Raw genomic sequence first — 13,224 nt, 5'->3', positions numbered from 1 at the left:
ACCTCTGCCTTGTGGATTGGGATGCCAAGCTGTGCAAAATGGTGCTGAGACCTTGTGTGCTTGTGACCATCAGTGCAGTGACCCCAGTGGGGCCTCATCGGCCCCAAAACCTCCTGTGGCAGGGGCAGCACATCAGGAGGTTTGTGACAACGGGTTCTGTGCTGTTTTCCTGGGCCCTTCAGCTCCCTTTGTCCCCCTCCCACCATAAACACCAGGCTGGGGGCTCATGGAAACCAGCAGGGCTCAGTTTAGGCTGGGAAGGAGAATCCAGTCCCTGCCACCAGAGCAGGGAGGCTCGGGACCCTCTCAGGCTTTGAAGCTGGAGATGTCTGGCCATACAAAGACACATCTGTGTTTAATCCTTCCCCTGTAACTGAGCCTGGCCGGGGCAGAGCCCGGCAGCCCCTCACTGTGTGCTGCAGGGATGTGTGCGGATGCGTTTGGAGGGCCTTGGCAGTGCGGCGGTGCTAGGCCGGCTAGAGCCACATGTTCTTGCAAATGCAGCTTCCTATTGACTTGTTAAACATTTGCTATTTATCAGATTTTGCTTTTAAACTGTCTGTAACAGTCTGGGAGAAGTTGTGTCAAAATCCCTTCCAGATGTGAGGGTGCTACCTGATACTTTGGTTATAACCTGGACCCTCACTCCTGCTCCATTCAGATTAGCTCCTCTACTGTGGAAATGAAAATGCAAATAAAGACATAAAGAGAGGAGAGACGTGTGTAAAACTTCCCCCAAACCTTCCCTTTTACAGGCAAAACGATCCTGCCTTTATAAGGAGATTGTGAGTTTTATCAGTGAACGTTTGCTTCGCTGGAAAACCAGAGGAAAGCAGGGGAGAGCAGCCACCATCCCTGTCTGCCCACACGGGTGCTTTTAAAGCATAATTGACTTTTTTTCCCCTCCATTTAAATAATGTGTCTTTGGGTCTGGGGCTTCCCAGACACATCAGCTCGTTTTATGAGCATCAGGTGATGTGTGCAGTTGGAAACCTGAGCGTTTTCCTTGCGTTTGGAGCGCGTGGATCAGATAACGACGGCTCATTAAACGCTCATTGGAAGGCGGCTGCGGGGTCGGGAGCACCCGCTCTGCAGACCCCCTGCCCTGTCCCTTTCCAGGAGAAACTTAGGGGCCACCAGATATTCCCAGCTTAGAACAACTCCTATCTGTCAGATCAGGGCCCGAGCCAGCTCCCATTGTAGGAGGGAGGGTTTTTCCACTGCCTTTAAGAGGGGCTGGAGCAGAGCCACGCTCTGTGTAATGCGGATCCGGCAGTGTGCGTGATGCACTGCATGATGACAGAATTTCTGGGAGATTGGCCTAAACCGAAAGCCTTGGACCTGGCACTGCTCTGCTGGAGGAGTGGGGAGGCTGGAGACACCAAACCTGGGCTTGGAGAGGGGTGTTGCAGCTGGGGAAGCATCCCTGTGTCACATCTGCCCTGCCCCGGGGTTTGGTGCCTTGGGTTGAGTCCGCAGCCATGTCCATGTCTGGTGCTGCAGGGGAAAAAGGCACCTGGGAGAGTGTGAGGGGCTCCCTGCAGGACCCCAGGCTGGCTGTGGTGCTGCAGCTGAGCTCCTCTGTGCCCCAAAACACCCCAGAGCTGAGTGGCTCAGTCTGCAGTGCCCCAAAATTACCCCAGTGCTGCAAGTGGCACTGGATGGGGCTCCCTGCACGCACCAGCTGGGCTGGGAGGTTGGGTTGGGAATCTTGCTGAGAGGAAAGAGGAGGGAAGAGAAATGTGCTGGACCACAGTGTGGCATTTTAAGCAGAATCCCGATGCATTAATGTGTTTTTTCTCCCATAAATGCTGGGTTAGGCAGGTTTGCACCCTCACAGGAGGTGCCACTTCACTGATTCCTGTGGTTGCCTCTGCCCTAACTCCATCCTGCTGTTCCTGTGTGCCTTCTGACTGCTCAGCAGCGCAGGAGATCTTCTTTTTACATCCAAAAAGGCTGTTCATTGGGGCTGGGATAGCTGGAGCAAAGCTGAGAGATACCAAGTGGTCCCAAATAGGTGCTTCAGTTGCTCCACCTCCCTTTTTTCCAGGCTGATGGACAAGGCTGGGTTCTCACAGAGCATCTGCACCATGTCCTGGGGCTGTGAAGCCCAGAGCTGTGTAGGACATGGCTGCTGACTTCCTTTTGCCCCTGCAGACCTGATTTATCCCTCTCCCAGGGCACAGGCTCATCAGAGCTGGGGGGTGATGGAAGACCCCAGGGCAGGAGTTCTCCCTTGGACTCCCCACAGAGCTCCTGCCCCCACCACCACTCTTGGATTTCCAGGGGAAACTTTGGTTCCTTTGGCAATTCCAGGGAGATGGCTGCTCCCAGTGAGCTCCTGGTGCCTCAGGATGGAGCAACACCACTCTCTGAATTGGGGTGGTGTCACTGGGGCCTGACAGCTTCTAAGTGGGCACGAGGAAAAAACCTTGGCCCCACCATCTGCATTAACCTGGGTGCTTTCAACACTTGAAAATGCATGGAGGAAAGGCGATGGGAGGGTGAGGAGGGAAGAGCAGCATGAGGAAGAAAACCCAAAGCAGTTTCTCAAAATCACATGGTGATAAGGCCTTTTCTGGAGTGCCCCATGCAGCTGGCAGCAGAAACCAGGCTTTTATGTTTGGGTCTGGCTGGTTTTTCACTTTCTGCAGCCAAAAGGATCTGGATAAAGTTTGCCTGGAAGATTAGCTGGCGCTGAGCCTGACTAGACATCTCTGGAAGCCTCCTCTCCAGCAGGAGTAGGTTCTGATTCCCTCCCGCGCCAGCCCTGCCCTAGGCAAGTGTGGGGGAATGTCCCCTGGAGGGGACAGTTCCACAGCCCTCTCCCCTCTGGCACACCAGGTCCCTGCTCCCACTGCAGTGGGGATGCCGGGGAGCGTGCAGATGAGATCCCAAGGGATTTCTGTCACCAGGATGACAGGGACAATCCACACCCTGAGGGACGGGATTGGGAGCACGGAGCCTTGGCACCCACGACCCTTCCCTAGGGGCACATCCTTCATGTGTCTGCTCTGATAGCAGAACTGGGCTGGGAAATGGGGTGCAAGGGAGCCCCCCAAGCAGGGCTGGCCTCCCCCAATGCCAGCTCCAGGGCAGATGTGCCCCAGCTGCTGCACACCGGGTTTGGCACCAGCTGTGCTGTCCGGCCACATCTGAGCTGCCAGCTCCAGGGCACAGCTGGCAGGGGAAGAGATGCTGTGCAATGCCATCCCCACGGGCCCCGTGGGCACCCCATGCTGACCCAGACACAAAGCAAATTTTGGGTTTTGTGCCCGGGGAGGCCTGGCAGAGGCGGGGGAGACGGCGCTGGTAGCAGATGCCGATGCCTCCGGAGCGGAAAGCCCAGTCCCTCCCCTCTCATTCCTTTTTTTCCTTTTTTCTGCCTTTTTTTTCTTCCCCCCCCTCTGGCTGATCTTAAAAAAGCCCTGGCGGTTTGGGCTTTGTGAAACCCAAATGCCTTTTGCAGCATCAAGCCCGGATCCCATAAGTAATATCCCAGCATTGAAGAGTAAGACAGTATATGAAGTAGACGGGGAGCTATAAAGACACTTTAAAAGGGGCAATAAAAGTTTTGGGTTTCATATCGTCTTACCAAAGAAGAGAATAACAGAGAAGCAGGAAATTTCAGTAGCAGACATGACAAAGGTCACAGCACTCAGACTGCACCTTAGACGAAAACACCTACTCTTATGAAAACAGCCAGAATTTTTGGCAGGGACTCAAGAGCTCTTACAGGCAAAGCTCTCGGCAGCGCTAAAAGGTTACAAGAGACTGTTTTGTCTACGTTGCTGTAGATGTTTATAATATTTCCCTGCATTGGTGCTGCAGGGGATATCCTGCCCGGGGTAGTGGATCCAGCCCTGCACCTTCTTCTGGTGTTGGGGTGCCAGGTGCTGCCATCAGCTCGGGGCTGGTGCCAGGGCAGGGACCCTGTGGGTGTGCCCAGGTGTGTGTCAGCCCCAAGGCTGGGTGCTGGCTGAAGGGATGGATGGTTGGCAGAGCTGGAGCATCACCCTGAGGCGTCAGCAGGGAGAAGAGGGGACAAAGCAAACATTTTGCTGTGTGCAAGAAAATTTGGGTTTTTTGGTTTTGCAGCAGAATATGTGGCAGGTGGGAGCAGGAGGTTTTATCCACTCAGTTGCTCCTCAGGTAATGTGCCCTCCGTGTTTGCATGGGGTTTGCCAACCTTTGGTCCCTCATGCTCCAGTTGGGTGTCATGGTCACCCAGTGCCCTCCTCCCAGCACTGGATCCCCCCATGCCCACAGTGCTCATGTCCCCAGGGCTTGCTGCAGGGCTGTGCCTGTCACTGCAGCCCAGGAGGGACCAAACAGTCCCAAAAGGAGCTGCTGGGGTGAAGGAGGCTCTGATCAGTGGCTGCAGGTAGAGAGGGAGGCTGCTGGCACTGCTGGGCAGGATTCTGGGAGGGGTCAGTGTTGAGTATTTGCATTTTGGTGACAAACACCCAGAAAAGCCAGCGGGGCCATGGGATGCCCATGGGGGTGACCCCTCAGGAAGCTGCTGTGCACCCTCAGAAGCATCTCTTGCAGGCAGTGCTGAGCTATTTCTTTCACTCCAAATCAGAGCACTTGGGCCTGATTTTTGGGGCCACCCTGAGCAGCCCTCGCATGGCAGAGAGCTCCAGTAGCGTGCAAGCAACGAGGAAAGCCTTGCACGCAAACCCTGAGAGCATCTTGTAAACATCCTGGGGGCTGGATGCTGGGAAGGGATGGAGCTGTGTGGTTTAGGTGCTGGGGAACACTTTGAAAGCTCTCTGCTAGCTCAGCCTCTGCATGCAGCTGCATCAGCTGTGCCACCGATTGCCAGTGACTCTTGGATGCTTGGGGGTTCATAATTCATTTCTATTTTTGTTGGAAGCTCATTCAGTTTTGGTTGTTGCCCCGTCGCAGGAAGTTGCTCTGATGAATGACTGGGGTGGATTTCTCTTCCAGAGGAACCCAGGCTTAATGTGGGCTTTCTGTGGACATCTCTGTATATCAATACTGCTCTAATTGTCCATGACATATAGTCTTGGCCTTTTTCCCAGACAGTCTAAATAAATCATACACTTCTGCTATAGTAAATAGTCTGTTAGAGGAGATGTTATAGGCTTACAGCCCTCCCCCCTCCCTCCAGGATCTTCTTTTCTCTGCCTCTCATTTTCCATGTACTTTCCATACCAATGAGGCACCTGCTGCCTGTGCCTGCAGGTCTGCAAGGACAAAGTGCCCAGTGTTGCAGGTCCCTCCAGGTTTGAGGGGCTGTGGTGGCCGTGCCCAGAGCTCTGCTGTGGAATTGGCATCTGCCCTCGACTGAGCTGAGTGGAGCTGGAAAGTTTCCCACCCTGCTGAAGAAATGCTGGCATTGCACACTGGCAAGGTCTTTGTTAGTATATATTATTTACATCAAGAGAATGCATAAATAAAATAGTTAATATCTCACAAAAAATACAGGTTCTGTTAATTGGATGTTGCAAACCAAGCTTTGTGTGCATGGGCTGGGCAAACCTGCACGGAGGGGACAACTTGGGTCCTGCCAGGTCAGTGCATGGGACAGCCCAGGAGAGGGTGACATGGCCTGGGAGGGCGGGGGTCTCCTGGGGCAGGGGACAGGTCACAGCCCAGCTGAGTGCTCCTCCACGGAGAATATGGATATGTACCAAACTGGAAGTGCAAGCTTTGCTAGGGCTGATGGTGGAAAGGTGAATCACAGGATGGTTTGGGAGGGACCTTAAAGCCCACCTTGTTTCAACGCCCCTGCCATGGGCAGGGACACCTTCCACTAGACCAGGTTACCCAGGAAACTTCCCAGGAGAGAAAATCCCAGAGCGGGCACAGAGCTGGTGGGAAAAGATGCCAGAGGAAAACCCAGCAGGCAGGCATTTTCCTCTTGGTTGCAGCCCTCCATCATCCAGGGGCAGGAACACGTGTGCCCGGCCTGCCCGGGGGCTCAGACGCAGCAGCAGAGCGTGGAGCAGTCCAGCCTGGCGGGGGTCCCGGCGCTCCCAGCCTTCTTGTTCTCCTTGGGCAGCAGCAGCACGAGGGCCATGGCCAGGGCACAGTGGTAGAAGCTGTGCACGTAGGTGTAATCCCACTCCTGTGGGCAGGGAGAGCGCCGTGAGAAGCGGGAGCAGCAGGGCCGGGGGCTCGCGCCAGGCGCGCGACATTAAATTTCTACAAGTAGCCAAAAGGAAGGGGATAAAAAATACTCCTGAACCTTCTGCCTCCCTTTGCTGTCAGAGAAGAAAGGATTTCCAGTGAAAAAAGAACCCTAAAGCAAAGGGGATTTAACACGTTCTAATTTGCACATTTCCCGATTCTTGAATGAAGTGTTTCATTACCCCGCAAAGGACGCGGCGGCGAGGCCGGGGCGCACGGGGAGGCGGCTTCTGCTAAGTGACATTTTTATGTTCTGCTAGAATTTGCAATTACTAAATGCTTTGAAAAATAATCCTTGGGGATGCCTGTGAGGTTGTATCTCGCAGCTCCCAAAGCACAGAGCAGCCGTAACGGCGGGGCTGAGCGCAGGCACGGCCGGCAGCTGTGTCGGGGGGTTATCGCCTGCCCGGCGGGACCCTTCCGAGCAGGATGGGGGGACTGGCCAGCAGCAGGAGGAGAAGGATATAAACACAGCATCAAGTGCCCCTGGGAGTCACTGAGAGTCTTTTCTTTGGCGTGAGCCAGCTCTGGATCCGGCCATGCCTGGGCTGGATCCAGTCCCTGCCGCGTCGCTGTGAGGTGTCCTTAAGTCACCCGTGCCCAGTTTCCAAAAATCCCTGCTCGCACTTGACAAAGCCATTCTGAGGACTACGTGTGCCTGAGGAAAGCACATCCCCTGTCCTTGTCACTCACTGAAGGAGGGAAAAGAGACAGAGCATCACCCCGTGTGCCACTTGCTGTCACACCTGCTCTGAATGGATCAGGGGATGGGGAAAAGCACGGAGGGACCCTTGTCCCCAGCACGCCACCCCTGGAGCCTCATGCCTGAGCTGGGTTTTTGCAGGGCTGGATGCAGCCCAGTGGTGTGAGTGGGGCTGTCCCTCTCTTGGTGATGTCCCTCACACCTTGTAGAGTCAGGGAGGGTGAGTGTCACACAGGTACCTCAAAGAAGAACCTCAGCATCAGCGCCAGCGCCCCAAAACAGAAGCCAGGACCGATCTGTTGGGTGTAGACACTCTTATCGGGATAGAGCCCTTTCTTCTCCTTCATCTTCTGCAGCTGGGAGGAAGGAGAGAGCACACCAAGTGGATTCACCTGGATTTAGCTGGCTGCTCCACCCTCATTCCTTGTAGTAACACAGCTTTTTTAAATATTCAGCCCCAAAGCCGGCTCAGGGAGTGTGTGCCCTCCTCACAAACCCAGCTGTGGGAGAGCAGATCCCAGCACAGCATCTGCAGGCTGCAGGATGCAGGGTGCTCCCATGCCTTGGTCTCCTCCTTGCCCAACCCCTCCCCATGGTGGCCACTTGCTTTTAGCTGCTGGCTTAGTGACAGTTTATAATTGGGGCTTGCCCCACTGTATTTCCACGATGTTTGGCATCATCTTTCTGCAATTTTTATCCCATCACTCCTTGCCCACTCCTGCAGTGGCTTCCCCACCTCATTCCCAGCTGGGTCCACAGCACAGTGGGGCACAGACTGCAGCGTTGTGCCCGACTGTCCCAGCTGGATTCAGGCAGACTGCAGACAGATTCCTCCCCACTTTATCACCATGGTTTTATCCACATCTTCCCCGGATCTGGGGCACTTTACCAGATCCCTCTGCCCCTGAGTAGCTGTAAAAACTCCATAAATACGTTCCTCCTGATTAGAAATGCAGGGACAGCAGATGTGGTAGATTGCTCAGACCGATCGAATCTGGCATTTATCACAGAGGCTGCTGTCTGCCTTCTGCTCAGGTTAAAGGAGGAATCACTGTGAGACTGAGAGCTGCATCTTGAGGAGGAAATCACTGGCATGGGTTCAGCCCTTTGCCCAGCAGGAGCACCCCACAGAGCCCATCCTGCCCCACGTACCCATCTGACCGTGATCACCAGCACGGCCGTCCCGATGGGGCCCGAGTAGACGCCGTAGCCCCAGCGGTCGTGGTAGATCCTCACGGCGATGGTGAGGACACCAAACATGATGAAGGTTGATCTCTTGGGCTCGTCAAACTCTGCCAGGGCTGAGGGACAAAGAAGAGGGAGCACCAGGTCACAGCTCCCCTTTTTCAGCTGCTCCCCCAAAGCCTTCCTGGGGTCTCTCCTCCCCACCCCGGGGTTGCGTCTGTGTCTGGTTTGCTCTCCTCATGTCACACTGCTAGGGAAACTGAGGCACATGGGGCAAAGCAAACCATCCTGAGGCATCTGAGTGGTGGGCCCAGGAGATGATTGTTGAGGTTTTATTTCAGTGTTGCATGGAGGAGCATAAAGGAGATTCCCTACCCAGAGGAGCTATGGCTGCCCCATCCCTGGAAGTGTTCCAGGCCAGGTTGGATGGGGCTTGGATCAACCTGGCACAGTGGAAGGTGTCCCTGTCCATGGCAGGAGCTGGAACAAGATGATCTTTAAAATCCCTTCCCACTTTAAACCCCTCTATGATTTCCCTTTTCCTTGCCCCAGAATTCAGAGGTGATTGCAAAAACCCTCATGCCCTGCAATACCACAATCAGCTCTTGGGTTCATCCTGCATCTCCAGCCTTCCCAAAATTGCCAGCTCACTCTGGCACAGGCTCCACCACCCCAGAGCAGTGGAACTCCCCCACTGATGCCATGGGGTCCCTGCTGCCCGGCCACCCCGGCACCTGCCCGGGGTTTGCAAGCTGGAAGTGGCCAGTGTGAGTAAATTATTAGAGGCTTTTGTTTAGCACAGAATGGGGTAATAACTGATAAAAGTTATGGATCCCAGTGGGCTCCATGCTTTTCCAGCTTGCACAGCTGTGTTATGGCTGTCCTGGATTTGCATTCCGGGAAGTTTGCCCGAGGGTCTGCGTCCGTACATGTGCACTGGGGCTTTACAAGCCACAGTGAGAGGCTTCCCTGGGCTTCAGTCACCACACCTTCCATGTCCTTGGATCGTGCTTTTATAGGGAGTTTGGCTAAGGGATAATGTCCGCATGTTAATCTCTGTTGTTTCCCAGAGGGTCAATATTTTAAACCTCCTAGTCCAGGATTTGTATTTTTTTGCAAGGTTTCTGAACGCAGTAATGAAGCAATCAAGTTGAATTTTGCTGCAAGGAGCCAAAGTGTCTGGATCAGCTCTGACCTACCCTGACACTGCTGTTATCCACTGAAAATGCCCTTTGGAAATCATTTGCCTCGTTGCCTTTTCTAGCTGAGCAGAGAGAGCGCTGAGGTGCCCCGGGCAGAGGGGGAGCCCCCTTGGGACTCACATTTTGATGGGACAGAGCCATTTCTAAGGGTAATATTTTCTCCACATATTTTTCCCTGAGTGATAAATTTATCCTATTGCATGCCCTCAAAGGGGGGGTGCTCCTGCATCCCCACAGGATGAATTTGGCCAGCTGAGGGGTGTTAGCCCTGCTTGTGCTGGGCTCTGAGGCTGCAGGAACCCCATTCCTGCTGGAGGTCCTGTACCATCCCTGGTGGGGGCAGAGGGGAAAATCCTGTGACCATTTTGGGGCTGAAAATTGGGGTGCTGACTTCAGATTATCATGGGGAGAAATGGGAACTCTGTCTGGAGTGGCACTGGTTAGAAATGGTCCAAATTTTCGAGCAAAACCTTTGTTGAAACATCTCTCTCCCCTGACCCTGCTGTCTTCTCCTGCCATCAATACTCAGATCTTTCCAAAACTCATGGTGACAAAATGGGAAAATGATAGTTTGAACTTTTCGTCTTCCTTGTATTTTTTTCCGTTTCTATGATATTTTGTTTTGCTGGCAAAAAAGGAACAAAATGAGGAAAAAGAGAGTGAAGCAAATGTGGGGAAAAGGAAAACTGAATAACAGGGCAAAGGGTAAGATTTATAGTAAAAAGGAAGTGAAATAAATTTTTGCTTTTTCTAAGCAGATCTAATATTCCCATCAGCCCAGACCAGGCTTTTGATAAACCAGGAAGTTATATTTGTTTTGACTAAACCACTTTGATTCTCATGTACCAAGGGAAGTGGGAGATTCTGCATTTCTTAATGCCCCTAAGTGAGGCAAGACAAGCTGATGGGCCTGGTATGGGGAAAATGAGGGGAAATGAGAAATTCCCTGGTATATGAGGTTTCAGAGTCAGTCATCTCAAAGTCTTGTCCTGCCTTGAACTGCAGCACAAGGCTGCCAGTGTGTTACTGTCATTTGAAGCAGAGGACATGCGTGAGAGCTGGTGCAGACAGAGGAGCACCTGACCAACAGCACCAGCAGGTGCCACAGCTCTTCATCTCCTGGAGCAAAATGTCCCTAGCCACCACTCAGGACAGTTCCATGTCTGGACCCCACCAATTGCAAAGACTTTCCAAGGTGTTAATGATACAAAACCAGATTAATCCAGAGCACAGACTGACTTCCCCAAAGGACAGTCTCAGTGGCAGTTCAGGTGGAGCTCAGAGCGAGCAGCATTTCTGGGAATGTCCCCAGTGACTGTCCCATCAGCCATCCTGACAAATCCAGCCCTTCCTGCCACTGGTGCAGCTTTCAGGAGCCACAACAGACCAGTTCTTACCCATCAGGGACACCCAGATGGACAGGGCTGTTCCATAGATGCTGAAGTACTCCAGGATGTCGTAGCGCATAAAGCACAGCACTGATAACCCAGGGCCGTCACAAACGTGGTAAAACTATTCAAAAAGAAAAAAATTATCAGAAAACCAGTTTCTTACCCACTTACCAGTAAGGTAAAAGCTTTATCAACTGGTTTGAAATAGTGTAGCTGCTGAGAGGATGGCCAGCCAGGCCAGAACAGTGTCAGCTACAGCAGGAACACTGATATGCAGTAACGAATATATTTGAGTGATAATGTCATCATTCCCGGTTGCAAATTGCCCAAGAATCAGCATTCTTCTCTCTTAGTACAAACTAAGACAGGCTTTAATTTGCCTCTTGGCCAGAATTTGCAATCTGATGACCAAGCTGCTTTGAGCTGGGCGCTGGGGGACGGCCTCTCCAGCAGAAGGAGGACTCTGGGGTTGTGGTTTTAATTGCGAAAGATTCTTGTAAAACAATTCAGAATGAGTGTCCTGATGAAATGTGTATGGATGCCAGGTCACTGTCCAGGCTAAACAGGGTTTATATGGCCAGACTCTGAATACTGGGGAATTCACTCATTAGTGCATTCCCTTAAAAACCACCAGTTCCTGCCCATTAACTCATTGATTAAGTTATTTGCAAAAAACCCCATTGTCATGCAACATAAATGGAGACCACTCCAAGAGACCTTTTCCAGTGCAATCAGAGGAACGCTCCCAGTGCTTGCCTGGCTCTCTCCCTTTCCTGCCAGCCCTCAGCCCTGCAGGTTTTGCAGTGGCAGCACCAGGGAGCTCTGCTGTTTCTGAAGAAGTCCCTGCTCTGCTTGGCCGGGCGCCCTTGGAACGCTGCTCGCTGTCACGGCCCGGTGGGGATGCTGATATAATTTATAATGGGAATTGCTGTGAGCCCTCTGGCTGGCTGCAGCTTCTAGAAAAGATTGCACCATGGCTGTAATTCTTCTCGCTGCTTGAGATTGGGCTTGGGGAGTCTGGAGCCCGGGGAGAAGAAAGGGTGGAAGGCAGAGCGTGTTCCTGGCACTTGTCTGCCATGGCCATGTGCTTTCACTGCTCTGTTCAGCTCTCCTGCTGGAGGAGGAGTGGGATGCTACAAAAAATGCAACAGCAGCAGCTGCTGCCCTTCCAACCCCCTCCCCACCATGCTGGCAGCTGCCTCTCCTCCTTTCCCTTCGTTCCCTTCCCCACTCAGGGAGATTTTGCTTCTTCAGTCTCTTCGGAGAGGACCTGTTCCACCTCCCATCGAAACCTGTGCCAATTTTCCTACTGACTTCTTGGGGAGGTGGAGCAGACACAGACCCAGTGCAAAATGAAATTGTAGATGTCTGGCTTCCCTGGGGAGCTGGGGCAGGGGGCTCAGGGGTGTTTTCATATTAACTGCTCCTGTAGTTTTTATAGAACTGGCAGAATTTCTCCCCCTGCCTTGTGCTTTAATCAGCTCAAATGGTCAAGGATTTTCTGTCTCCCTTAATAGGAGACCAGCCTGATTCTGAGCCATGTGGAAGAGCTTTTCTCACTGGGAAGATCCTTTATCTACTCCCTGCCTCAGTTTCTCTCTACAAGGAACCTGGCAGCCCTCATGAGATGCCTCGAGACGGATGGGGATTAGTGGGAAATGCAACATCAGCTGGGTTGCTGAGCTGTTTCCTTCATATTCTTTAGCAGATCATTGAAATGTTGTCAAACAGGAGATATTTTTTCCAGTGGGAATGCTGCTTTGGGTGCTCAGCTGCTGTCTGTATGGAGTCACTTAGCAGGCATACAAAGCCCAGGGCAGCACATGGCTGGGAGCAGGAATAGGAATATTTTATATAGGTACAGACATTTCTTCACTAGTTATTTCCACACATAGGAAGGCCAGGGAATCAGAGCCTGGTAAAAGACACATTTCAACCCACAAAGGGTTAATAATTATTCTATTTCAGCCTGTTTTAGTCTCTCCTTTCCCAGTGCAGAAACTCCCCTGACTCCAGCATTGCTCCCATCCCCAGCTGGCAATTGCAAAATCAATAATTTGACTACTATGTGCTTTTGGCTACAATGACAGAGGCAGAGCAAGAGATTCTGGAGGCAATTTAAAGCCTAAATTCAGCATGGCCACTTAGCAGCTGTAAAACAAAGAGAAAAGCCAGCTCCAAAGCATTGCAAATCAGTCAAGGCTCTTTGCACCCAGACCTTCTCCCTAATCTCAGTCATAAAACATCACTAAATCTCTGTAAGGCCACACTGTAGGACATCCTAAACTGGAGAATCAGCTGCTCAGCACCACACACGGTGGGAAATCACTGAAAAAGGATATTTTAGGGGTTGTGCTGGCTGCTCTTGGGTGAATCAGCTTCTCAGTGCTATGGGGGGCATTAGGGAGGATAAAACATGCAGGGAGAGGGGGAATTGAGAACTTCTTACCGCCACAAAGAACATGGTGAAGAAGTAAACCATGGCTTCCATGTGGAAACGTCGCTTGGCCGCGATGCTGATGGTGGGGAGGAAGACCAAGGAGCTGAGGGTGGGCAGAAGGAGCTTGGCCACCAGCGAACCCAT

At 52.5% G+C, this 13,224-nt stretch overlaps 1 protein-coding gene across 1 annotated transcript; it reads right to left on the bottom strand.

The window, feature by feature from the left end:
- Window positions 1-5,926: 5,926 nt before the first annotated feature.
- On the bottom strand, window positions 5,927-13,224 carry MYMK (myomaker, myoblast fusion factor). The gene is made up of 5 exons (XM_059865352.1): window positions 13,090-13,224; window positions 10,647-10,761; window positions 8,015-8,163; window positions 7,102-7,218; window positions 5,927-6,097 (listed from the first exon to the last, which is right to left on the bottom strand). Exons 1-5 carry the CDS (start codon window positions 13,222-13,224, stop codon window positions 5,951-5,953), a joined length of 663 nt encoding a protein of 220 aa, XP_059721335.1. The 3' UTR covers window positions 5,927-5,950.

Source organism: Haemorhous mexicanus, chromosome 21 (assembly GCF_027477595.1).
Source record: "Haemorhous mexicanus isolate bHaeMex1 chromosome 21, bHaeMex1.pri, whole genome shotgun sequence".
NCBI classification, from domain to species: domain Eukaryota; kingdom Metazoa; phylum Chordata; class Aves; order Passeriformes; family Fringillidae; genus Haemorhous; species Haemorhous mexicanus.
Note: the sequence above shows the minus strand (reverse complement) of the source record. Positions and strands in the feature narration are given on the sequence as shown.